The sequence below is a fragment of the Centropristis striata genome, chromosome 8, assembly GCF_030273125.1.
Source record: "Centropristis striata isolate RG_2023a ecotype Rhode Island chromosome 8, C.striata_1.0, whole genome shotgun sequence".
NCBI lineage: Eukaryota > Metazoa > Chordata > Actinopteri > Perciformes > Serranidae > Centropristis > Centropristis striata.
Genome location: NC_081524.1, coordinates 26,417,254 through 26,444,695, shown reverse-complemented (window position 1 = coordinate 26,444,695; position 27,442 = coordinate 26,417,254). Strand labels below are relative to the sequence as shown.

Sequence of the window (27,442 nt, the reverse complement as noted above, 5' to 3'; positions counted from 1 at the left end):
TTTGATTCGATTTGATCGGCCGCAAGTCAAAACTGACGAAATAACAATACCTAAATTTGATCATACAGAATACATGTTACACTTAATAAGTAAATACACCAGCCATCCAATTTACCTTTTTGAGTGTATTATGTGTTTGTGAAGGAAGTGCCATCTCATGGTTACACCCTGCATTTGAATAAACTGCCATGTTTACAGTACAATCTGGCAGCCTTCAGGCCTTCGGCTGGGAGGGTAAATTCTAGATGGCTGCATCTTTCTGCATCATCAAGTTATGAATGAGTAATAAACGCATGAAAAAGTGTCAAAAGAATTAAATTTATGTCATGTTCCCCATTTATCTGAATAGAGAAAAAATACAGATTATGTGTTATATTTCTGAAATAATGAAAGTTATGAATGAGAAAGAAAGCAGCTGGATTGTCCTAACTAAGCAGAATATTTTGATGTTTGAAGTACTACAATGAAAAATGTGGAAGGAGATGTGAATCAAAAACCAATAAAGTTTTTAGGAGTAGAAAAACAATAGATGGTAATGCCTCAAGCATCAACCCCTCCCTCCCCCCCTCTCTTTTATGCACACACATACACACACACACACACACACACGCACACACACACACACACACACACACACACACACACACACACAACCAGCGGAAACAGGGACAGCATTCATCCAATTCAATTCAATGGTTTCATGTGCATGAAGGTTAGAAAAAAATATTTTGCCAAAGTATCAAAGTACAAATATTTGAGCAATATAAAAAAAATAAACAAACAAAAAAACAAAAAAGCCTAGTAATATTAGCCACTCCTGCTCTCCCTCTCTATGATTTCCTGCCCAAAGAAGGGCAGAAGCAGAGTTCAGATCGTCTCCCTCACATGTCAGACATTCCTAAGATTCCTGCTGCAGACCTGGAGCTGAGGTGCAGTCTGACAGACATGACCATCAGACTCCCTGTTGACACACAAACCCCCAGTGACTGAATAAAAGGAATCGGTGGCCTGAACCTCCTGCTGTCTTAGAGTTGGCGGCCTGTTGATGACTAAGTAAGGTTGCAAAACAGATGAAGCAACACTGTATAGTTCTACATGCATTCAAACCTGTCTATAATCTAGTCTACTGCCCAGAACAAAAACAAAAAAATATGTTTTTTTCTTTAAGATTAATCTTGAGATTTTTCTTTTTTACTTTTCTGAGCAACAGAAATGCCAAACAGAGTCATATGGTAGTGTTAAATACTGACCATTTCCTCATCCTGTCATGTCATGTCTAATAGATGTTGTGTGTAATACATGTTGTATATTATAGGTGTGTGTAATAAAGCACATGTCTTGTGTCTTTCTTGAGTCCTGGGTTTGGACTCAAAACCCGGGACTATATTCGGGACTCAGGACTCGGCTCAAGACTTGCACTCTGATTACTCAGATTCAACTCTGGTGACTCGGACTTGAGCATATTTGGTACAAGCAGTGGCAGACCTGCTCTTCACAGTAAAACATGTCAAGATATACATCTGCTGTTTGCTTTTTTCCAAATTTTAGAGACTGGGACAACATCAGAAAAGTAAGTGAAAGCTATACCAGCTAACCAAAGCTAACGTTCACCACGGGCCAAAGATGTGGGGTTAGATGGTGTCAAGGGAGGATATCATTAGGACACTTGAACACTGGGGACTCAGGTTTGGATTAGGACTTGAACTCAGGTATTGATGATTTGACTCAGACTCGTCTCTGGCTCTTCTTTGGTGACTCTGACTTGTACACTGGGGACTTGAGACTGACTCGGACTCGACTTGGTCTCTGCATAGGTGGCATTCAAACACTCAGTGGCAGTTTGCTAACTAGTTGCTCTAGCTGAAAAAAGCATGCAGGCTAAAATTCAACTGGGGTGTTCTGCTGGGAAATGCAGTGACAAAAAGACTAGACAAGAGACGTAATCTAACTGAAGATGATCAAAGATATTTCATGAAGAAAATGCTTCCGTTTTTTTCCTTTGGTATCCTCCTGCTGCTCTGCCTCGACTCTCTTTGATTTATGAAGTTTCCTGATGGACAGAAAGCTTTACTTAGTACTACTTACTGCCAACTGCTTTTAGTTAGCAGCCATCAGCTAGCTAGTTCAGCTTGCCGTGTCGTCAGGACAGCTCAGAGCACCTGGGGAGTGTTTGTGTTTGGACTGCTAGCACAAGCGCTTTGGACCACTGGGTTTATCTGGGCTGAATGCTGAAGGGTAGCATTATAAATAACAACAGCATTCACACACTTTTCTGGCAAGATCTAAAATAATAATCGGAATAACTAACGAAGTTTAGATCATATACTGTACATTCACTGAATGGAGATTATTACAATAGAATGCAACTTTCTTACAAAAATGTAACAAAATGCATTTTAATGCCAAAACTATCTCAAAATATTGCATTTTCCATTGAAAATAAAACCTGTCCGGCATGTCATTTGCTTTTACAGGGAGACACATGTTATGTGATATGGATGCAGGACAATAGGGAACAAGGATAAAGAAATTGAGGCATCTCACGATTTTAGAGATGTTATCGTAATTCTAATGCGCACTATACTGAGGACCAATGAACAGAAGTACAGCCTCATGTTTATCTCATTACTTTATAGATGTGACACAAACCTTCACATGCTGCCTCCACTGCTACATGTAAGGACTGTAACATGATGAAATCACTACAAGCCAATCAGATCATGTGCGGAACTGGCTGAGATAACCTGAAACTCAAGACCTGAGCCCTCGTCACATTGAGTCATCCCAGTCGTTTAAACAAGTGAACCAAAACATGTTATTATAGAGCATGTGTGTTTGTGGTTTGTGTTTGTGCACTGACCTCCAATAGCTTCACACCTCGATGTCATCTCCCAAAGCACCAGGGCCATGGAGTAAATGTCGGTCTGTTTGAAAGACTCAATGTTCTCCAGATTAAGCCGGGCCTCCAGCACCTCTGGCGCCATGTAACGTGCCGTACCCACCTGAAGTACACACACAGATAACAAACAAACGTTTTAAAGCCTCTACCTCTACCCTTTAACACACTATCTGCCAGCAAATCACCCACCCATCCTCATGATGCCACCCTGAAAAGTGGTTATCTTTCCGTTTTGAATAACTATAGACCCAAGTCCAACTTGTGATTTTGGCTAAGGTCCTAAAAAGGCTGGTGAATGACCAACTCAAGGGTTTATTAAAAAAAAAATAGACACTTCTATAATTAATAATTATAGACCAATACCAAACCTACCATTTCTCAGTAAAATCTTTGAAAAAAGCTGTTTTTAAGCAGCTGAACAACTTAATGTTAATGAACAACTGATTCGATGTCTTCCAGTCAGGATTTAGACCACACCACAGCACTGAGAGGCCTCTTGTTAAGGTCTTCAATGACATTCACTTAAACACAGACATTGGCAGAATTTCAGTCTTAGTATTACTGGATCTGCGGCATTCAACACAGTCGATCGCAACATATTACTAGACCGACTGGAGAACTGGGTGGGACTTTCTGGCACAGCCTTAAATTGGTTTGAATCCTACTTGAAAGACAGGGACTACTTTGTGTCAATAGGTATATGTATATGAACTGAAGGTTATTAAAAGAGACTTTTCATCTGACCTGTCCACTGTTGGCAAGGTCATCGACAGACAGACTGCTGTCTAAACGGAGTCCCAGCCCAAAGTCACACAGGCACACTGTCAGGTCGTTCTTCACCAGGATGTTGGAGCTCTTCAGGTCTCGATGAACTATAGGCACCTTTAGGCACATAACATAAAAACATATATATAAAAACTATAGAGATATTTCATATTAACATTGCTGGAGATCATTACGTCATCACTCAAACAGAAAAATAAATACTATATAAATGGGATATACTGTTATGATTAGTATTGATTTATAGTTCTATGTTAACTGTCGAATGGACATATTCACACAGTCCCACCTTAGGGCGTCCACAGACAAGGCGGTCACTGTGGAGGTGGGCAACTCCTCGTGCTAGAGACCTGCCCAGCACCTGCAGCTCCTCCCAGCTGATCACATGACGCGTCAGGTGCTCCTGGAGGGCAGAGGGGTGTGTGATTTAAAACAGGTTTAAACTGAAACTTATGATTTTTTTTCAATAACAACGTCAACAAAACATTTCACTGTGGGAATTGCATATTATTAAGTAGCATACTAGCGATTTTTTAAACTAAATCTAACTTATATTCACATTGTTTCCCACACAAAGACTATACCAAGGCAGGCCTCCAAGGTATATTAATAACTGCCAAAGTATATCTGGCGATCATTTTTTTTGTTTTTATTTTGTTTATCCATCTGGGAGAATGAGATCTGCAATCAATTATCCCCCTCTATCGCACATGCTCGTCAACACACAGAGAGGCCGACGTTCTTTGGTAATAGAATAACGTTAGAGGATCCAGACAAAAATGCAAAGTACAAAATGACAATGTGAACATAGGGGTGGGCGATATGGCTCTAAAAGAATATCACGATATTTCAGTGTATTTTTGCGGAGAAGGACTGAGAGGTGGGTCAGGGTTTTGACTGACTGACACTGCTGAGCAACGGCAACACAACGCAAAATAACTTTATATTATAAATAGTGTAGATATACTTTCAGTAGCTTGAAATGTGACATTAGCGCAGCATATGAGAGTCTGGCAGACCGCCACCGTCTAGGTAATTAATGGGAATCCCTTACACCACTATGTCAAGAAGAAGGAATGTTGCCAATATCATGATTAGCATTTTTTTTACGCATAAAAAAATCTACCGGTATTATCTTAAACGATACGATACGGCACACTTCTACGTGAATAGTATTATTATGGTTTACAAACTGGCCAATGGAGCTACTATCCGGCAAACATTCCTGATCGGACACTAAAAACTGAACCGTTGTTATGAGCTGATACAACTACTTATTAATTGGAAAATTAAAAAAAAAAAAAGAAGATTTCATTGGCAATTAGTTTGGTTGTGAAATGGTGGTACATAAACAACCACACAGTGATGTCCATTCCACGTCCAAACTTAGTATTACTCAACATCCTTTTTAACCATAAAAATACCTTTAGCGTCATGACATTTATGCATGCCTAAATATGACATATATTAGGAAGAAAAAATACTTTCAGAACTTAAGATATCTCAGTGGGTTAACCACAGGACTCTCATAAGAAAGGTTGAGGACCTGCGCCAGAAATTCTGCAATCCAGCTAAAATACTGAAGAAAATGCAGGACTTGTAACTGAATGTTTTGGCAGTGTGGTATTAGTACTTCTTAAGTGAAGGGTCTGAATACTTTGTCCATTACTGCAACTAACAACATGCCTCACTTATTCTGGGCTACCTGACAGTGGCGGTCTCACCTGTAGATTTCCTCTGTTGTGGAAGGCAGTGATGAGCCAGTATTGTTTCTCCACCTTCCTCTCCTCAGCTGTCAGGAAGTGGAGGATGTTCTCATGTCGGAGGTCTGTATCTGAGAAGATGTCCTTCTCGTTCTTCCAGGAGGCGTACTCCTCATAGGGGAAGATCTTCACAGCTACTGTTTCAAACTGATCCGAGGTGGTCTGTTTCAGCTTACCTTTATATACCTGGGCAAAACGACCCTTTCCCACCTGTAACAGGATCACAAATAATGATTAAAGTTAAGATGGCTTAAAGCAGAGTCGCACCACGAAACAAATGTGAAATGCTACTATGTCTATACCAGTTGATCCAGTTCAATAGGCAGTGGCTCCGTGTTGTGGTTCAGGTTGTTGGCGTGCGTCGAGCTGCTGTCTGACCTATCGTCATCCATCATGATGGCACATGCATCACTACAGTCCAGCCCACCAGCTTTTGGCTTGCGTTTCTTCATGCTGCTCTCCCACTCTTGGGTTATGCGTTTGCGATAAGTTCGATACCAGTAGAACATTCCCACAACTACAATCCCCATCACCAGCAAGGGCAGCAGGCTCACCAGAATCACTGACACCAAGGGATCGTCCAGAGTCGGATCCACAACTGTGAAAGGAGACACAAGATGAGATGAATAAAAAGGTGCAGAATATATGGCATGAGATCAAGAGTCTCATGAGCCACGTAAGACACACGTTGATTTTGGATTACATACAGGATTTAGACTATTGGGATAAACACTTTCCAGGGGAAACGGTGACCAAATCTATACAGCATTTATGACATGCCGAATTGCAGGTTACAGATTTCAACCATAAGAGAGAGCTAAACTGCTTGTTGGTTTTTGTTGAAATCAAGGCTGACTTTCTACTGAATCGTGAAAGTCAGCCATGAAGAGGACTGTGGCATAGCAAGTGCTGATTGTGGTGAATACTGTAAACATGAGTCATGATTGTGCTGGCAGCTCATTGTTTGGTTAGCAGCATGTGCAGCGTTTTCACTGCCTATCTGAAGCTGAGGTGAGCGTAAATGTTTCATTAACCGCCCACATGGGGACAAAGCACCATTAAAGAACAAGAGTAGTTATTATTTTGGGACTGTTAAAAGACTGTTGAACTACTGAAACTCAGCTTTTCAGGTGACTGCCTTCATGTAACAGTCTTCCATGGAAAATAACTTATTAAATCTTTGCTTAGGTTTGTTAGGGTTTACCAGAGCAATGTATCTCATGCAACAACTCGTATGATATATTTCGAGATATGATCATTCTATTTAACATTGTAAAATGATCACAAAGTTGCTGTGTGATCATTTTACAATGTTAAACATAGCAGTGCTATACGAAGTTACTTCATCAATTGCATAAAAACATATAGCCAAAATACATGGGCTGCCGACACAATGCGTCATGTAGGCGGGGCTGATCTGTAGCGTCTGGTTGCTGTCGGATTTACTGTGTGCATATTGACTTTTGCCCTTTTGCCAAGTGATACAGTTGGTTATGACAGGCTTGGAAGCGAAGGCTATAAGAACTAATCCAGAATGAATTTGCTCAATTGTTTTAGGTTCATGGATACATGTTGATTTGATTAATTTGTTTTAATATGAAATGTAGAAGTACCCAAGGGCCGTGTAGCTACGCATAGAGAAAACAAAATAAAACCAACCTCATAAAAGTGCACAGCTTCCTAAGTCAAGGTAGCTGCTTCTATTTTATTGAACACTGCATGTATTTTGGCCTTAACATTGGATTAACTGCTACATTGTTTCCTGTGATTCCCTCATGCATGTGAAGGCGATTTGAATCCATCACACAAAAAATGAAAATGCAAAATCTTTTTTTAAATGCAAAGTTTCTGGATTCCCATCATGCTATTTTTATAGCATAACGCATTTATGAATACGATACATCCCACTGAAAAGCAAGCTGGTGGTTTAGTGGCAGGTCTTTGATCAGCACACCTTATGTTTGTGTTTTGGGTGCTGCATGCAGAAATACCAGCACACTGCAGTTTCCTCTCACTGCTCATTCAGTAACAGTCCAACACAGGCGATCCTACCAAAGGGAGGTCATTCTTGAAGCCTGCGCTATGAAAACAACATTCTGTTCCCCACTCCATGGAGTGCTACATATAGCATTAACTACCTCCTCTGACTCTAACTGCCAGCTCAGACAAACGGCAGCCAACCCCCAGAGCTCCAGTGGCGGTGAGGAAACAGTCGAGAGTCTGTCTGCTTCGGCTTGGCCCGGCCCGACCTGGTCTGAGCTAGTCAGGCACTTTTTCAAAGTGTTTTACTCAGTCTCTCTGGGGAACATCACCCTCCTCAGCAAGCTGCCACATTGGCATTGGAGCTCGGACTGAAGAGTGACCATTGAAGGACTACCACTACCTTGCAGATTTTCCACATGCACAGAGCTTATGACTGAGTGATATGGATTCCTACAAATGGATCAAAGGTTATTTAGTCAAAAGTACAATTGAATATATAGCAATAAAAACCCCCCACTGTATTTCACTACCTCATCTTATGTTTCATCAGTCATCTATTTCCTATTTTACCAAGAAGTATTCCCCATTGTCCTGACCCCATTTACCATTTATCTATAAAGGTTCTACCAATAGGTGATGCGCTTCACTTAGCAACTGTTTGAACTAGAGTGTAGCAACTCCAGTCCACCTGGTGATGGGAATGCTTCTCTAAGATTGTTTGCCAACTGACAATAAGCAAAAAAAGAAGAAGCGGAGAACAAGACTTTGAGACAAACTCTGCTATATCTCGATTTGCCACCACAAAAACCCTCCAACTCTAGAGGAAATGAACAAAGTGCTCTGTCTTCCCACCTCTAGGACCTCCTTCATGTGGCTCGACTCATTCTCCTTATGGAGACGAGTGTCTTGTGCATCCATTAGTCAACAAACGTTACTTCATTACCAGAGATCGTGTTGACTGCATGGCGTCGTAGTGCCAAGATGCTGTTGGTACAGCTAACATATGTCAGTGATTTTTTAATTTGCCTGAATGTGTCATGACAAATACCAATTCAGCCAGTTGGCATTAAATCAAAGCAGTTTAAGCTTGAACACTGAATGGGCAAAAACGAACTTCGATCCAATTCTAATCAATACAAAGAGGAAGAGTCTCAGTCAGTAAAACAAAGGACACTACAGCTTAACATCTGGCTGGAAACTGATGAAGCTCAACTAAGCTGTCCAGCTTTCCGTTGCAACTGTCATATGATTTTATTATACTTACTGTATGATACATCTGATTGACATGCTTTACCTCCCTTTCTCTCAATTGCCTGCACACAGTTCTCAATATGGTGGCTAAGCCGGTGGCTAGCAGCTAATGGGGCTAAGTACCAGTGATGACCACCGTATGAGAGCAGTGAAGAGTGGGACACTAAAATGCACACATGACCAGACAGGCTACCACAACGATCTGTTGGTGTTTCTTTTCCAACAAAGATAAGATAAGATTAGATATTCCTATATTAGTCCCAAAATGGGGACATTTCCAGGGTTGCAGTAGCAAAAAGTGTATTGCAAAAATAGAAACAAACATAAATATATCAATAATGCAAGAGTAAATAGAAACAAGCACTATTAATAACAAGAAATATTTTTTAAAAAGTAAATTTTAAACAATACGAAATATAAAATTAGGGACAATCTATACAATATAATCAGACTCAACGGGTGAAATTGCACCATTACACAGAGAAAAGTATTTATATTGCACAATGAAATGATAGTACACTTGATTGAAGTACTGGAGATAGGTAGTGCAGTTACTGTCAGTTTTGGTGTATTTGCTGGTTGTACAGTCTGACTGATGCAGGAAGAAAGAACCTGCAATATCGCTCCTTCACACACTTTGGATGAAGCAGCCTATTGCTGAAAAAAGAACAGACACACACACAGAAGTTGTTGTGAGAAAATATTATAAAACAATGCATGCATTTAATCCAATAGAGTGTGTGATTAATAAGGCAAAAAGCAGTAATGATTATTCTTGACTTGAGCTGTTACCTGAGATACAGTGAGCAATCACTTTGATGGCCAGACTGAAGACAAAAGTAATGTCAGAGTAAAGTAAGATAAAGTGTTGATATGTGTTGAAAGACTTGTAAAAGGATGTTTTTGAAGGTGATAATAATGAAAAGTGTGATTATTCTTAAGAAAAATGAACCTAACTCTCATCTAGTATTAGGAACAACACACAGGAAGTCTTAGTGCCCATATAAGGTAACATGGAAGGTAAAAATGCTGACACCAACAGATATTTCAGTCCTCCACAGATGAAAACAAGCAAAATTAACCCAGCCATGGTCTGATAGCCTCACACCACTCAAGCAAAGAAAACAGTGCAGGATGATCACCTAATCAGTTCACACCACACCTCATGTTTACGAAGATACAGATTTAGCCCTCACCCACTCTAACAAAAAACACAGCTAATGGGTGTAAACCATATCTCATGTTTACAAGGATACATATTGGTAAGAGAGAAGAAAGAACCAATGAGAGAAGAAAAAGAAGAAAAGAAGAAAGAAGAAAAAGGAAAATTGTATGACAAATAAACTGATGTTTTAATGCTTTTAATTCGGTCTCCTGTGGTTTCAACCAGGGAACTCAATGAATTTTGATCTCTTGGCCTTTGCAAGAATAAAACTCTGCTGCATGAACCTCTGAATGAATCTCCTGCTTTTTGATTCTATAATTTTTAAGTCTTAGAGTTTGAGGGGTTCTTTATATTGTGGTTTGTGTGTGTGTGTGTGTGTGTGTGTGTGTGTGTGTGTGTGTGTGTGTGTGTGCGTGTGTGTGTGTGATTGTAAAGCAGTAAATCTTTCTGAAATTGCTTTGGGTAAATTTGCGGATGCAAAAGTACTGAACACAGACCTCTAAGTTTTGTAGTCAAGTTGGTTGAAAATAAAAGTCAGACACTACTTCTCAAATTCCATGTGTCTGAACATGTGTGTATGCTTTAATGGTTTTAATATAGCTTGGAGGTTTTTGAGGTTTTAGGTTTATTTCCTTGCTGTCTCTCTGCCACCATTATAGTGTATGGCTGTGTTCATTCGAGGTAGTAACACAACCAATCGCACGGTGCCAAAACAAACTGGTAATAGGACTCGTGCTGCTTTTTCCAATCAGTATGCCAGAGTGTTCTCATGCAGTGTTCATGGAGGGTTGACAACTAATAGAGGGATCCTCGCCTCCAGCTTCCACTTACACACGTCATCTGTGTGTGTGTGTGTGTGTGTGTGTGTGTTTTTGTGTGAGTGTGTGTGTGTGTGTGTGTGTGTGTGTGTGTGTGTGTGTGTGTGTGTGTGTGTTTGTGTGTGTGTTTGTGCTTCAGAATGTAATGATGGGATTTTAAACGCTGCCATGTCTGACTCACACTGTTAATGCTCTAACCACTTGCTAATTACTTGGATCCTCACACAGTTTTGTGAATAACAGAGCTTTGAGTTGGATATTAAAAAGGAAACTGACAAAGCCAGACATGATTTCATGTTCAACAGGTGATGGATGAATAGCTTAAAGCCACTATAAACACTGAGGGGGTTGAAGAACACTTTACTGTGCCAGTTTGTCTTCTGTGCCCACAAAACTATTCCATTTAGGCCTTTAATTTGATCTGTCATGCTGACTTGATCAAATCTTCCCATTCGGAGCCATGTTTACTGTCTGAAGTTTTCACATCACGTATATTCTAAATAAAAGTTGTACATGAATCCGTTTTTTGCATTATCCATCCATCTACTATCCTTAACCGCTTATCTGAACTCGGGGCTGGAGCCCACCTCAGCTGACATTGGACGAGAGGCAGGTACACCCTGGACACGTGTCCAGACTATAACAGAACTGACACATAGAGACAGACAACCATTCATGCTCATTCTACAGGCAATTTAGAGTCACTTTAGGACTTTTCAGTTTGTTTCGAACTTAAATTCCAGGTGTGAAAGGTGCCGCGGACCACGGTCCGCACCAAAGGACCAAAGTTTGGTCCGACCAAAAGAGGTGGTCTCGGCCCGGACCAAAGGAACCAAGGTCCGAACCTTTTGCAGTGTGAAAACAACTTTTTTTTATAGTTCGGACCTTCGTATCAATGACAGGAAGTTTTTTTCTTCTTCTGCTCTCGAATTACGGTACATATATTGCCATAACTGGCAGGATTGCGAGAGGTTTTCTCCTCCTCTCCTGTCGACGGCGTTAACCGTTTTGGCATGATGAGGAGGCTCATCTTGCGAATATAAAGCACTCTCACGTATTGCTCATTAAGCTGGTGCTGCTGGTAGCAAAAGACCAGCAAAAGTATTACCACAGGTAAAAGGTGGCTCGATGCATTCTTTTTGTGTAAACACGTTAAGGAAGTAACACTGAGGTCAGATGCCGGCCGGCCCCTCCCCTCCCTCCAACAACTCTCTTTCACTCTGTCTCCATCTACTTCCTCCTCCCATCAAAGTGTTCCCTGTCCCCGCCACTACTCGTTACTGAAATTCCAAGGTATCATTATCAGAGTGTGATGTAGTGCCAAACTTTCTCAAATTACAGCTCAACAGTCACCAAAATAAGTTTCTGAAAACATTTGAGGAGAGATGAAAACACATTAACATAATCTTGATTTACATATGATCAGCGCTTCCTAGTTTGGAGATTGGTCTCTCTTCAAAAACGACCCCAGAGGTCATTTGTACTGGCAGCAAAATACAAGCACCTTACTAGGAAGTGCAAAATGTGTCTCATATGTGTTGTTATGGGTGGTATTACAGTTTTTCTCAGTCGCTTTGGTACATTTCTCAGATCAGAACTGAAATTCTCAAAACTACCTGTTCAATCTTCACATCATTGTGTCACTTGTGCACATCAAAAAAGCAGTTTCTCATTTCTTTGAGCAAGTTGCAAATGCTTTGGAACATCCATGCAAATGATTATGTACAATTCTCTTCTGTTTCCTACATTATCAATTGCTTATGTCATGTTGATCAAAATGTATTATCATGGGTCTCTGTTGAATAGTCTCACCACCCACAACATTTAGGCATTAGTTCATAGCATAAGTCTTTACATGCAAAATGGTTGAACACGTTGTCATAACATGTCAAGCATATTTCTATACATTTCCATGAGACTTTTTTTCTAAGTCTGTCCTGAATTGGTAAATTGCTCCCAGGTGAATCTTGACTTTCTCAAACGAATCAATCAACTGGCAAGTATATACGTATATAGCCGGAGCACAACACAGTGTTACAATTTGTGAAAATGGACGGACAAGGAATTGGACGGGGTCAACAGCCAGCGAGAAGAAGAAGAAGAGGAGTGAGGCTGCGTGGCGGAGGACTTGGGAGGCAAAATAGAGGAAGAGGCAGAAGAGGCCGAGGACATATGCGTGTTCCTGATGAAATAAGAGCCACACTTGTAGACCATGTTGTCAATCATGGGCTTACAATGGCCGAGGCTGGTCGAAGGGTGCAGCCAAATGTTGGGAGGACAACTGTATCCTCAATCATTCAGACTTTTCGTCAACAGAACCGGTATGTAATCTAACAATAGGCACTGTACTGTAATACTGTATACTTTCTGTAATGCTTTATACAATATTACAGTATTCCACTTGCATTTTACAATATTCATTTAGTATACTTTATGTAAACAGTGACATTTTATCTTACTCAATTTTGTGTTTTGCATTACTATATGTCTTCCACATAGGACTGCAAGACAGCTTCACAGGGGTGGCAGAGGGCCCCTTTTCACACCCGAACAGGAGGAGGCTATTTGCACCATGGTCGTAGAAAACAATGCCATAAGACTAAGGGAGATACAGAGTGCCATTATAGAAGACAACAACATCCTTGATAACATCCAAACAGTCAGAATCTCAACCATTGACAGGGTGCTGAAAAGACACCAAATGAATATGAAGCAGCTGTACACCGTTCCATTTGAAAGAAATGACGAAAGAGTGAAGGACCTGCGCTACCAGTATGTACAGGTAAAACATGAATGAGCATGCAGCAACTGTACCTCACAGTAAACATGACAACATTGTATAGTGATATACAGTACAGTAATTGTGACTTTTACACATTTGCTATGGCTGTAGAAAAGAAGATGCAATATGTGCTGTATACATTTGATGTAACTGTTGCCCAAAATGAAAATGCATGTAATTCATTAAACTCTTTGTGTCTTCTGGATCTAGCGTATAATGGAACTGGAAGCAAGTGAACCACCGCACAGCTTCATCTACATGGATGAGGCTGGCTTCAACCTAACTAAACGCAGAAGGCGTGGTCGAAATATCATCGGCCACAGAGCTACAGCTGATGTGCCAGGCCAACGGGGCGGGAACATAACCATGGCTGCTGCTAGCTCTGAGAATGGTGTGCTAACGCATATTCCCATTATTGGGCCATACAACACAGAGCATCTTGTCACCTTTTTAGACACACTCTACAGGGATCTCATCCCTGAAGAAGAGAGGGGCCAGACTGGAGATGACCTGCCAAAGTATGTGATTGTTTGGGACAATGTCAGTTTCCATCGCTCCAACATCATCAGGCAATGGTTTGCGGCCCACAACAGGATGCTGATGGAGTTCCTCTCACCCTACTCCCCATTCCTTAATCCCATTGAGGAATTTTTCTCAGCATGGAGATGGAAAGTATATGATCGCCAGCCACATACACAGATGACCCTTCTGGCTGCCATGGATGCAGCGTGTGATGACATCACAGCAGATGCCTGCAGAGGCTGGATAAGACACTCCAAAAGATTCTTTCCACGCTGCATCGCAAGAGAAAACATTTGTTGTGATGTGGATGAGAATTTGTGGCCCAACAGACAGGAACGTCAGGAGGTGTAGGACGATTGCACTGTAATTACGGCACTGCATGTACAGTTTTCCCTAAGGAGATGGTCCTATGTTTACATTTCTACTTTTGTTTTTGTTTTTTCTTTGTGCTATGCAGTGCTGTCTTTTCTTTTCTTTATCAGGAAAAAAATAAAAGCGTAAATGTGAATCTTGTCCAGTCTCTTTCAAACTCCACATACACTAAGGTGTAACCTACAATTTACAATAATTGTCATCAAAACTTTAGCCATAGTTTACATCAGAACATCCCTCCAGAGTACACTGTTATATTGACAACATGACTAAGCAATTTGACTGTCTTATCCGTACACAATGACACAAGGACTTGTCATTCTGATGCACTGACATGTTCATTGACACGGATATTTAGTTTTGAGAGATGAACTAAGGATTTTGAGCAAGAGAGTGGCTTTTGCAGGTCATCCATGGTGTTTTGCTATTTGTACAAATTGTTTTGAGAAATGCACTTACTGTTTTGCAAATGTCGAGGATGATTTGAGAATTGTACCAAAGCGACTGAGAAAAACTGTAATGACCTATTTTGTCATTTAGGTTGGAGATCATGTTGCTAGTTTGACACTTTGATCTGGATGTCAGTCATCCTGTCAAACCCGCTGATTGACCTGATGGGGAAGCAGAGTATCTGAATGGGACTCTTCGGCCAGAGCAAATACAAGTGATCTCATGCAGACTCGTCTGGTTTCCAGACGATCTTGTTTCCCTCCTTTCATGCATCTTCTGTTGGCCTGCTTGAGTCATTTCTCTGTAAAGCAGTCTGCTGTGTGACTAAATGACTCAGCAAGCCAAGATTCCACAGTTTTGGAAGAACAGTAAAAAATACAGATCTTGGAACATGAAGAAAACCAACTTTTTCCTTTACCGCTCTATATCCATCTTCTAGATAGGGATAGATAGATAGATAGATAGATAGATAGATAGATAGATAGATAGATAGATAGATAGATAGATAGATAGATAGATAGATAGATAGATAGATAGATAGATAGATAGATAGATAGATAGATAGATAGATAGATAGATAGATAGATAGATAGATAGATAGATAGACAGAAAACCCCCACTTCATGTCATGAGGAAGATTTCATTCATCGAAGGGTTATCAGAATAACACATGAAATGACCTGGAGGCTATCAGGTGACATTCACACATAACACTTTGAATACAGCACTAAAACAAATAGCCTGTTACTATGATAACATGTGATATCAAAGCCTAGTTAACAAGCTCCAAAACACATGTGTATCCAACATTGGCTGGGATAAATCATCTCTCCAGGATGTGAATTAGAAACAAATGGCCTGTCACGGAGGGCAGGTCTATCACAGCATATGGGCCCCATCTATATACTGATAGACAGTAGTGCTGACTGGCAATGACAGACATGATGCACTCACAATAGAAGTGGTCACCTGCCTCCTTGTTGGAGGTAAATTAGTTTCCTTTTCCCAGGTTTTTGATCATGATCCAATAGGTTTCCATGCAAGAACTTGAAACTTTGCAAAAAGAGTTTTACTCTTGGCTGAGATGGAGAAGTTGGTATCTCAAAGCCCTCATCTATTAACGGTCATGGATGGAAATGTGCATTATTCATGAGAAATTTTGTTACATTCCGTGTTCCATTGGGATGGAAAGCAGGTTATTGTCTGAAAAGGACTGGGAACTTCTGGCCACTTGGAGGCAGTGCAACAAGCCATAAACATTTTTTTTTCATGTTAACAAACCGTTTCCTATTTCCACATCAGGGCAGATACAGACCAAAATTAGCATCCATCCAGAGTTGTGTTTCCTAAGTCTGATTCCGCTCTGTTGAGGTCTCCAGCAACTCCTGTGATAGAAAATTGCTCCTTAGACACAGTCAGAGGCCAGCTGGTGAACACTGTCTGCTGGGCAGGTAGTGTATAGTTATGACAGCCTTCAGCTGCATGCTCTGCAGCTCTGATCTCAAAGATCATCCTCTCACCAGTAACAACACTGGACACATGTATCTGAGTGTCCTCTGACAGGCCTGCACTAAGCTAAACATGTTTGAATGCACAAACACACTCACTCATACATGAGAATTCACCACAAGTCTGACTGTGAAGCACTAAAGCACATGCATAAACACTATTACAGTCATAAGAATGCAATGCTGGGGAAGAGCAATGTGAGGAATGTGTGGAGGAATAAGAGGAATAAGCCATGGCAGTGGTCCAGTAAACAAACATGGACTTCCTGCTGCATGTGTCCTCAATGGGAGGAAGGAACCACAACCCTTATCCTCAGGGCTGTGTGTGTGTGTGTGTGTGTGTGTGTGTGTGTGTGGGTGAGTGTGTGTGTGTGTTTGTGTGTGTTATAGTGAGAGATGCAGATGGACTACTATTTTGCAGATGGATTACCAATTTAATTTGATAGAGCAACTGAATTTGCCAAATGAAATAAGTGTTCAGGTTCCCAGGCGTCTCTGACTGTTATCATGCAGATTTGTGTTGTCTCATGCCTATTGATAACTGTATTGATCCACCACAGGAAGATCAGAGTGCAGCAGCAGCTACAGAGCAGCAGTGGGTGCATATAGTTTCATTAAACATTTGGAAAAAGATGAATGCTCACTCATTATGCATAAAGTCATAATTCTAGCTTGTTTTTAAAATGTGTGCAGTGAATGGATTAAAGGTCACGGCCATGCATATTTGCATTCAAGCTCATTTACTGCCCACATATTTCCTGTTTATAGTTGAAACCATGGCAGCGAGGTGGTGTGTGCAACCTATCTGGGGTTCGTATTCATTCAATCCAACACCACAGCTGTGGTCATTTTAAACAACCAATAATGTTAGCCAGCTGCTGAAATATCTTTGTAAGTTACCTCATCATTTCTGGTGGCGGTTTACTGGACAGCTTGTTGGTCAACATGACAGGGCATTGTGCTGGCCAACAGGAGTTCAAGTACACTGCAGACAGCAAGGCTAAAAAGTTTATTGAGGCTTAAAAACTGCCGTCAAAAGTTGTGTTACTTTTTGAACTTTTGAACTCAGATCTATCTAGATTTTATTTTCATAATGAACATTAACATGCTTTGTAACTCTTATCATGTTTGGAGGCTACATCGCTGCACTTTAGTGGCTCAGGTCAAAGTTAGATTGTCCATGGCTTGTGAGAATTTGCAGAGAGTCACCTGCAGCCGGAGCAGATTTAGTAAGTGCTTTACAAAACAACGCAACATCAATTACATTACCTTCCTCATATGTAATCTGGGCTAAACTAGCTAGCATAAGCTTACTTCATGGGGTTTGAGAGGGGGCTCAGTGCGTTTACATGCACAGTTTAGTCGAGCTATGCTTGAAAATTGATTTTGGCGTCTAATCGGACTTCTGTCCTTGTCCCAGTTTACGTGCAACTGAGAAAACTGAATAACTGACGGAAACCTGTCCTCCTCCTCAACACTGGGTGGCTATACACGTCGTTTCAGCAGGTCAATATGGCGCCCTTTCAGGTTGACCTCAGTTTGACACTTTGTGCCGTCGCTACTGACTGACTACTGCGACCGGCTAATGTGACCGGCTTTCTTGGATGTTTTTGTTCCGGGGTCATACTTCAGCACGTCTACATTTGCTCAAGTACTGTACTTAAGTACAATTAGTATGTTCTTTTTTCTGCTAATTTCCACATCTTTTATTAAGTAGTTACTTTGCAGATTCAGATAACAATAACATATAATAAATAAATATATTAATATGTAATTATACAGGCAGTACTCAGTTCGTATAATTTCCTACTAAAAGTAATGCACCGGAATTCATAGGTATCCAATGAAATTCAGTGATGAAGCAACGGAGATTAGTGTTTGTGTCCTGTTGATGGAAGTTAAGTCTGGATTTAGTGTTTTTTAAGCCTAACCCTGTTCTTTTCTCCTAACCTTGTGGTTTTGGTGCTGTTGTATAGTAATAATGAAAAGCAATAATGATGCTTTGATGAATCATGAAGGGTAAAAAAGCAATTGTCACATGATTCATTATCATGCAAACATGATATGCAAACACGATTGTGTTTTTCTTCTATTGTAGTTAAAGAATCAAAATGCAATAAAACATATTTTACAAGATTTAAGAAATATGGTTATCTTGTTGAATTTGAATCTCAAAAAGTTCCAAAAAGCTTTATTTGAAGAGTTAAATCACAAAAAATGTCCTCTGGACACCTCAACCTGATTTTAGCTTTGTATCTTGTCACCTTTTCATTACTTTAGAGTTGTTGGAAATGTGTTAGACTGCTCAGAACATCATTGGTAGCCATCTGCAGAGTATCAGTGATATTACTGAGGATAACTAAGGATACTAATATGCAATACCCACCCATCTGCAGCCTGTGCCCCCTGCTGCTGAAGAAGCAGACTACAGAGCCACTTTTTTCCTCCTCATGCTTCACACCCATCCATAAATAATAGTTTAGATTTTTGTTTTTCTGATATAGCATGAAGATGCCAGAGCTGAATTTCATTCTGAAACCTTGTGATTTACAATGACAATAACTGTATGAAATGGGAACAATTTTCAATGTCTGGTTGGTTCCTGGGTCAAATATATATTAAATAGACATTTTATCAGCTAGCAAGGTGTACCTAATAAAGAGGCAGTGTGGTCTTCTGCTGCTGTAGCCAATCTCCTTCAAGGTTGATGTGTTGTGTGTTCAGAGATGGTCTTCTGCAGACCTCGGTCGTAACGAGTGGTTATTTAAGTGACTGTTGAACCAAGATTCTCTATAAACCCTAGAGATGGTTGTTAGATCAGCAGCTTCTGAAATACTCAGACCAGCCCGTCTGGCACCAACAACCATGCCACGTTCATAATCACTTAAATCCCCTTTCTTCCCCATTTTGATGCTCGCTTTGAACTTCAGCAGCTCGTCTTCACCATGTCTACATGCCTAAATGCATTGAGTTGCTGCCATTGATTAGCTGATCATATATTTGGGTTAAAGAGCAGTTGCACAGGTGTACAATGGCTGTGAGTATAGCTTCTTAGCTCTGTGATATTGTCCTGAATGTAGTAGATGGGTATCAGTAGAGCCAACATATAATTCTTTGCCTTGGGGTCCACCAAGAGTGTAACCTGGCCTTAGGGTGGTGGCACCAGTGTCAAAGACACCTATCAGAAAACCCAAACTGCCTGCATGAACAAAAGACACTTAGATGTAAGTGATGAAGTTATATTGGGTGGAATAAAAGTGTGAATTCAGTTCACAGGTCTTACCTATGGACATTTCAGCAGGTGAGTTGCTGAATCTAATTGCTTCAGCAGCCAGCATTATATTCAGTATGTACTGCAGAGAAGAGTTACAGTCTAGTCAGTGGGGCAGGAAGAAGAGGAATCCAATGTGCTTTAATGATTCTGTAACACAGGAAGAGGATAAATGATCTGGCCCATAGCAGCAGCCCGAGTCTACAGAGGTGTTCTGTGTCTCTGGGGCCTGTTCACCATGTGCTGGAGATGTTTCTGATTTTAGTTGAACACAGACAGGAAACCATATGTCTCAGCTCTCTAGCATGGCTGGTCTACACCACACACACACACAGACACATGGACACCCAGGTTTTCTTCTCAGCAGCCAAACACTCAGCACAGAATGCACCCAGCTGCGTGTCTGTAACCACGATGAGGATTCCCCAATCGTTGTTTACATGTGACGCCCCACGTTTCCACTTCTTGTTTGTGACGACGGTGCACTATACAGTCATTACAGTACGCAGTAGCGACCACAATGACACCTAAAAAACCAACAACAACTTCTAAAACGCATGTGAACAGCTTTACTTGCCAAAATACACAGAGACAGGCCAATTCACAAAGTACTGTGCGGTTTCTGTGGCTGCTATATCTGCACAAATAAGACAAAAACAAACTGTGTAACTCTAAAAGCACACGCGTTGAAATGTACCCCGAACTCAACCGCCCAGCAAATGGTGTCTTGGTGTTCCTGTGATATATAAACAAAATTAATGCAAAATGGCCTCCTTTCTATTCAAATGAGCCTCATTGAAAAAACAGTCAGATAACAGTCAAACACAGTTACTGTGAAATTAGTTTTGAGAGTTGCAGGTAACGGAAAGGGACCAACAGCACTGATAGACAGATTTAATATCTCTCTGTCATGAAGATTTGAAGAATGCCTGTGCATGCTGTCAGTCAGGACCTGTAGCTCACACTCAACATTTCACTTTTTTTTTTCTCTCGGACTTTCCTTGTCAGTGAAAGAGAAGGAGGAGGAAGGTGTGGGGATGACAAGATGACATTTACTGCTAAATGAAAGAGAGCAGCAGCAAAAGAGCTGGTTACATGTGGAGGAAATGGAAAAGCATCAAACAGCAACACAGACACTGAGTCATTTACAGCTGAAATTTGAGTTGGCAGTTTTGAAACTGTGCAGCTCTCTGAAGAGATGAACAGAAACTGCAGATTTTACACTTAAGGGATATTCACACCTGAGCTGTTTGGTCCACACAAACGAACTCTGGTGCAGACCAAAGAAATGAACTCTGGTCCGCTAAAAATTGGGGGTCTTGGTTTTCTTGTTCAGTTCTCTGCTGTGATCAAACTAAAGGAAGAAAGCCAACCAAAACACAGCACTTTCTGGGTGGAATTTGGGCTGAAATTTGAGAATCAACACCAGGCATGGATTGAAAAATGTCTCATACGTGACAGACGTGGTCTTATGATAAAGTTAAGGCCCCTATCTAAATACGGTCAGACGATCACAGAACACAGTTGCTTGTGGCTAAACACAAAAACACCAAAGCCTGCCGCAAAAAGTGAAAAAACTCCACCAACAATACATTAAAGCTGCTACGAAAAAGCAGCACCTCTATCCCTCACATGTTCTGTCCAACGAAGGACACGTCAACAGCGTGACATATGTGTACAATGCTTGACGCGCTTGATAAAGCACAGTGTGAATGCAATGCAAACCAAAAGAAAAATGCAACAATGCAACAACTTCACTGAAAAATCGCACCGAGTCCACCAGACTTTATATGTGAAAGCAAACTTAGTCTACCAGATATAATGATGTACTCTTGTTTTGTGAAGAAAAAGTCAATTTTCTTCTTGTGCAGGCAATCACATTGAAAACATACAGCTGTAAATAGAATACTCAAACAAATGCCATGAAATCCAACAATGAAAGTTTCTCCTGACAAACAGTGTGTGTGTCTGTTTGGGTGCACACCACAGAGATCCACATGCACTGGCTGACACACTGTAGTTTATTTGAACTCCGATCTGCAATCACCATCCTGCTGCAGTAGATACTCATACCAAATGTGTATTGATCCACTGCAAAAAATAGTACCCAATTAATGCACCATTTCCTGTTTTAGAAGTGGTACATAGGTGGAGTGCCCAAAGCTTTGAAGCTTCATTAATGAAACTGACTTTCAGAATTCTAAATGGACATTCGATGCTGCGCAGCTTTGTTTTTCTTTTGCATCTCTATTCATGTTGTGCCCAGCCGCTGCACTGCTGCAGATGGAGATTAGGCTACAGTCATATTATCATTGCCATACTATTTAGATTTGGCTGCAAAGGATTGATTTGTTGTTTTGTATATAAGTAGTTGATGTATCTTTTATTTTATTTTATTATTTTTATTTTATTTTTTATCTGCATACTACTAAACGGCTCAGGCTAACCCTTTATAAAATACAACAGAACTTTCTTTTATGATTTAGTTAGCATATTTTTATAGACAAAAAAATGAAATGAATAGCAATCCCTTCAATATATTAATGTATTGATTTAGTTTTTTCCCCCCTATTTTTTCATACTGATGATGGAAGTAGTTCACGTGTACGACATGTCACATTATTCTCATCTGTTGAGAAACAAAGGCGGTAGTAATGGTGCAAGATGTGACACCTGCTGCTGCTGTTGTTCCTGTGGGGTGTAAATGAGCTGATAAGTGACATGATGACTTGGTATCAGGTTAGCGCCACACACGGCTTGACATATTCATGCCTCAATGGATTCACTATGTCCAGACGCTACTGTTATTGGTATAGTAACAACACAATACTAAGTCATTCCAGTTTATCTTTTAAAAAAGCATTATCTAATTTTTTAGCCACATGGAAGACAAGTTTTTAATGTTTAACACATGTAGCAGACACGGACCCTCATTTTCCTTATAGCTGTGATTTTGTTTTTGTTTGCTAAATGCTCGACTGTGTTCATTAGCTAGTTGCTAACTTTGTTTTGTTTTCTGTTTGATGCTGGGCACATAGTGTACAGTGTGTTGATCAGAAATTTTCCCATTGAAAATATCTGTCTGCTGTGGCTGGGAACAATGTTATGATCTTAGGTCAAAGATGCTAAAATGCTCTGTTGAGCTGAGGGGACCTGTAGACATTATCTAAGGGTCCATCACTAAAAGTGACCATTTTCACGTTGTGCAGAGTGATTTAAGCCACAGTTAAAATACATCGATTGAGAAGTGAAGTTTCATGTACTCACTGGGAGTGAACAACAGTTTCTCGTTACACTCCTCCTCTTCAGTACAGGAGCAGAAGTGAGCCATTCCACTTGTTGTGTTCTTTTCCTTCATCACACAGGTGGAGCTGTTGTAGTCGTCCACCAAAACACCGTAAAGTGGCTTGGATGGGTCATGACACAGAGTTTCAATGGAGAAGTCTGTCTCATTCTTCCTCCTAAGAGACAGACAGACAGACAGAAATGATAAGATTAAAACTGATTCAAAGTATTTGCATTAGGAGCTCTTTAGTCATCACTTTCCTGCTCTTGGGTACTTACCAGATAGAGACACAGACCTCGTTCCTGTCAACACAGGTGGATGTGATGGAGCAGTTGGACAGGCAGGTCCCTGTACCACTACAGGTGGAGATCTCCACGTCACAGAATTTACAAAGTTGATGGAGGTGAAAAAAAGGGGGCATACCTGCAGAACACACAACAATATCCATCAGGTTATCTGCATGTTCTCACACTGCCAGCTCTTTTTTGGACATGCTCTGACTTGAAGCTGAAAAAATGTTGATAGTTAATTTTAAAAAAATCTTGCAATAGTAATGGAAATATGTTTACTGACTAAACTGTGACATGTCATTAATAGTATGTCCATGTTTTTGGTGTTACTACAATCAAATGCACCAAAGAATGGCAGAAATTATTTAACAGCTGCTCAGATTCTCATGAAATGTGTTGGGGATGATATTCATGGTCCCCTGAAGATTAAAGCTCATTTTGTTTGGTGACCCCTTGACCTTTCCTGTATAAAGCAACATCAGGCCAAAATGTCCACCTCTACAAGAAATACCTAAATACAGGTACATCTAAAACATTTTTTGAATATTATGAAAAAGTTCAATATTTTTTTGTCAGTTATTTCAGAAAGTGAAACTCATACATTATATAGATTCATTACACATAGAGTGAAATATTTCAAGCCTGTATTTCTTGTAATTTTGATGATTCTGGCTTAGAGATAATGAAAAAACAAAACTCAGTGTCTCAGAAATTAGACTATTTCATAAGATCATTTTAAAAAAGTATATTTTAAATACAAATGTCAGGCTTCTGAAAAATATGTTAATTTCTATACACTCAATATTTGGTTGGGCTCCTTTTGCATGAATTACTGCATTAATACAGCGTGGCATGGAGGAGATCAGCCTACGAAATCAGCATCTCCAATGAGTTTGTGGAAGCATGAAGAGCTCTAAAATGTCCTGCTAGATGGCTGCTATGTTGACTGTGGACTTCAGAAAACACAGTGGACCAACACCAGCAGAGGACATGGCCCCAAACCACCACTGACCCAGGACTCACATATTGAACTTTTTCTATTATAATATATAATGTATGAGTTTCACTTTCTGAAATAATTGACAAAAAATATTGACGTTTTTCATGATATTCTCATTTTTTGAGATGTAGCTGTATGATGGACACATTTATAAATCGTGCTCCCTTACTTTACAAGCATCCTGTATCAAAAGTATCACATAACTGTGTAATTGACTGAATAAATCCATGCTTACAAGGATATTGTTTTTCCCTTTAGGACCAAGCTATAAAATGTATTAAGCTTTACAATGTACCCCCACTAAGTTCAGTTCAGGCAAGCATGGCAGTCATTTCAGAGTCACACATTTTATATTACAATCAGAGAAGTCCAAAACCTATATGGTGCCTCTCAATGTCCTTGTCTGTCCAGCAATTTTTTTTTTAAACATTTAAATTTACTTTTTTTATTTATTGGACAGCTGAACACTGGGGGAAGCTGTAAACCCAAACCTGACATATTATCACCTTGTTAAACAGATATGAGTGTTGGTCTACACCTGCCTATAAACACATCCAGCAGACACAGAGTCCTGTTTCTGACCACCAGACCAATTTCATTTCAATATTTACTCTCCTTTCAGCTTTCCACCGACTCCTGAGAAAAATCTCTGTCTCTTCATTATGTCCATCAGTCTGTCTCTATCTGTCTGTCAGTTATCTACTGATCAGCAGTAACGCTACAGTGGCTGCTTACTGCTGCTGGAAATGAGGCGGATGTGAGACTGAAACAAAACAGTAAATATTGAGTCTAGTACAGGTCAAGTCTCCAAACTTCATTTTAGTGTCTGTAGTCTGAATAAAGTTCAAGTCTCTGGTATCCAAGTTATGCACAAAGTTGCTAACTAGTTGGAGGGTTTGTGTCATTTGTTCAACACATCAGTGAGAATTCCTGCTACGAATAACTAAAAGGATATACTGAACCTGTCTTTGTGATACTGTTAACTACTGTACAACCAAAGGAAAGCATCAGCTGCCTGAATGTAACCAGGTCTGGACCATAAACAACTGCCAACACAGACAACCATAAGTAGGGAAACACCTCCACAGTGCTGGATCTGGTCTGAGGAACACACCAACACACTAAACCACCAACACACATTCAACCACAGCTGTGCCTAGCCACAGCATTTTCTTACATCAAACTGATAAAAGCAATAAATCAAGTTCCATCTTCTACTTCTTCCTCTTAAAATGCATGCATGAAAGACAGGATGTAAAGTGATTTCCAATCTCTTGTGAATGCTGTAGTTGTCCTGGAAGTCAGAGTTGAACTGACAAATTCCGCATATAGAGTAACAATGTTTGATGTTGGTCCCCTGCTGATTGGAAGGGATAGCATGAGGCACAGTGTGCTCTCCCTCTGCTCTGGGACCTGTCCAGACCTGCCTCTCTGGCTCTGAGTCCCCTGACTGATGGCATCTACGAGGCTGTGTGAGGTCAGGTATGTTAGCCTGTGTTAGTCTGAAGGTTACACAGCTTCCATATGGCTTTTTATGCATGTGGAGTGCAGAAAGGAACTTTTCTTCAGTCTGTGTTGGAATAAGGCTGACTGACAGGTGGATGTGTAGTGTACAGAAACCCTCCTTCACCTGGGAGGTCTGACTTTAAGCCTCTGTGTCGCCAAGCGTCTGCCCTGGTTCAGCTTGGCTGAGCTCTACAGCATTTAGATCTGCTTCTCCTACACTTCAGGTTGAAGTAAACAGCAGAGACTTGTTCTTGTTCAAATCCTGCTGACTGGCTTTGCAGCTGTCCCTTGAGCTTCTTTAGCGCCACACAATAATTCATTAATGAGCGAATTCATGACAGAATTGAGCGGCTTTTGGCTGGTAAACATGCGCAAATGAGGCAAAAGCAAACCGTGTAATTCTCAAAGCACCCACAAAGGGTACACTGCACCCCTAACTGCCCTGCAGGAAGGTAACTTACATACATTTGGTGCAAAATTGGCTGCATTCTATGCAAATGAGACTCATTGCAGAAAAGTCCAATTCACAAACACCAGCGCTAATAGCCCCACGCAGTTACAGTGACATTTTTATTGTCTTCAAAGAGCAGGTGGTATCTCAGCACATGTATGAGACATGTGAACTCAAACTCCTTTACTTTTGGATTTAGTTGGAGGACGCTCTTCTCAGCTCCCCTACATGTCATTTTTGAAAATGCATGAGAAATTAATGACAAAAAAATAAATAAATAAATAAATGTAAAAAAAATTGATTTTTTGGCTTAGTCTGACTCTCACGATGTCCACAGCTGATGTGCTCACACACGCTCACTATGTGAACATGGACTGTGTACATGTGTGTGTGCAAAGTGTCAGGGGACATTGGGGGCTTAGTTGGCACCTCAGTAGGGGGGTCCGGGATGATTCTCGCTTGGAAAAATGATTTAATAAATTGTATTTGTATTCTTTGGCACCTGCTTTACATTCAGAGCACTCATCTTAAAACTGTTGCTTACTTTCCAGATGAATTTTGAATGATCTGGAAAAACAGCCTTAACTTTAACAGTGGTAGAATGTAACTAAGTACATTTACTCAGCTACTGTAATTAACACAATTTTGAGCTACTTGTATGAGAGTATTTCCATTCCATGAGGGAAAAACCATACTTTTACTGCACTACATTTATCTGACAGCTTTAGCTACTTTACAGATTCTGATGTATAAATTAAATATACTCAAGTAATAAATAATGATGTATTATCACTTTTTTAGATTAAACTTCAAAGCTCCACCTTTTCCAGCTGATGTCACATTAATGCATCAATAAATCATAAATATGACCTATGATTCTGCAGTACGAGTCATCTGCTTTTTCTTTTGGTACATCAGGTACATTTAGATACTTTTAGAGTATGATTTTGAATGCAGGACTGACACGGCAGTGTTGCTACTCATAGCCAAGTCTTGCCTCTGTGAATTAGCTAGAAATTAGGAGTAACCACCAGATGCCAACAATAAAAAGCTCATGATAGAGCATCTCTCTCTCTCTCTCTCTCTCTCTCTGAGCTATTCACAAAACATTCGGGGTTGTATCCTCGGACGCCCAGGTCTAATGACACCACTGTCACAAATCACAACTGGTCCCCACCGACTGAACTGACTAAGCTGTACTGTGTAAAGTGTGCTGCAGTATTTTTTACTTAGATGGCCCCTTTTTTATTTGTCATGAGTCAAACAGACATTGAGGTATTTCCACAGATGGAGCAAAGAGAGGATGTGTGAAACAACATACAGCTACTTCCCCGTGCTGAAG

The 27,442-nt window shown here is 40.4% G+C and overlaps 1 protein-coding gene across 1 annotated transcript in view; it reads right to left on the bottom strand.

Annotated features, from left to right (window-relative positions):
- Positions 1-27,442, bottom strand: part of LOC131976684 (TGF-beta receptor type-2-like) — a 43,132-nt gene that overhangs the window by 11,273 nt on the left and 4,417 nt on the right. The window contains exons 2-8 of the mRNA XM_059339829.1: positions 23,132-23,276; positions 22,835-23,028; positions 5,748-6,043; positions 5,407-5,655; positions 3,972-4,085; positions 3,644-3,781; positions 2,861-3,002 (exon numbers count right to left, since the gene is read on the bottom strand). Coding sequence (XP_059195812.1) covers positions 2,861-3,002; positions 3,644-3,781; positions 3,972-4,085; positions 5,407-5,655; positions 5,748-6,043; positions 22,835-23,028; positions 23,132-23,276 — 1,278 coding nt within the window. The remainder of the gene's footprint in view (positions 1-2,860; positions 3,003-3,643; positions 3,782-3,971; positions 4,086-5,406; positions 5,656-5,747; positions 6,044-22,834; positions 23,029-23,131; positions 23,277-27,442) is intronic.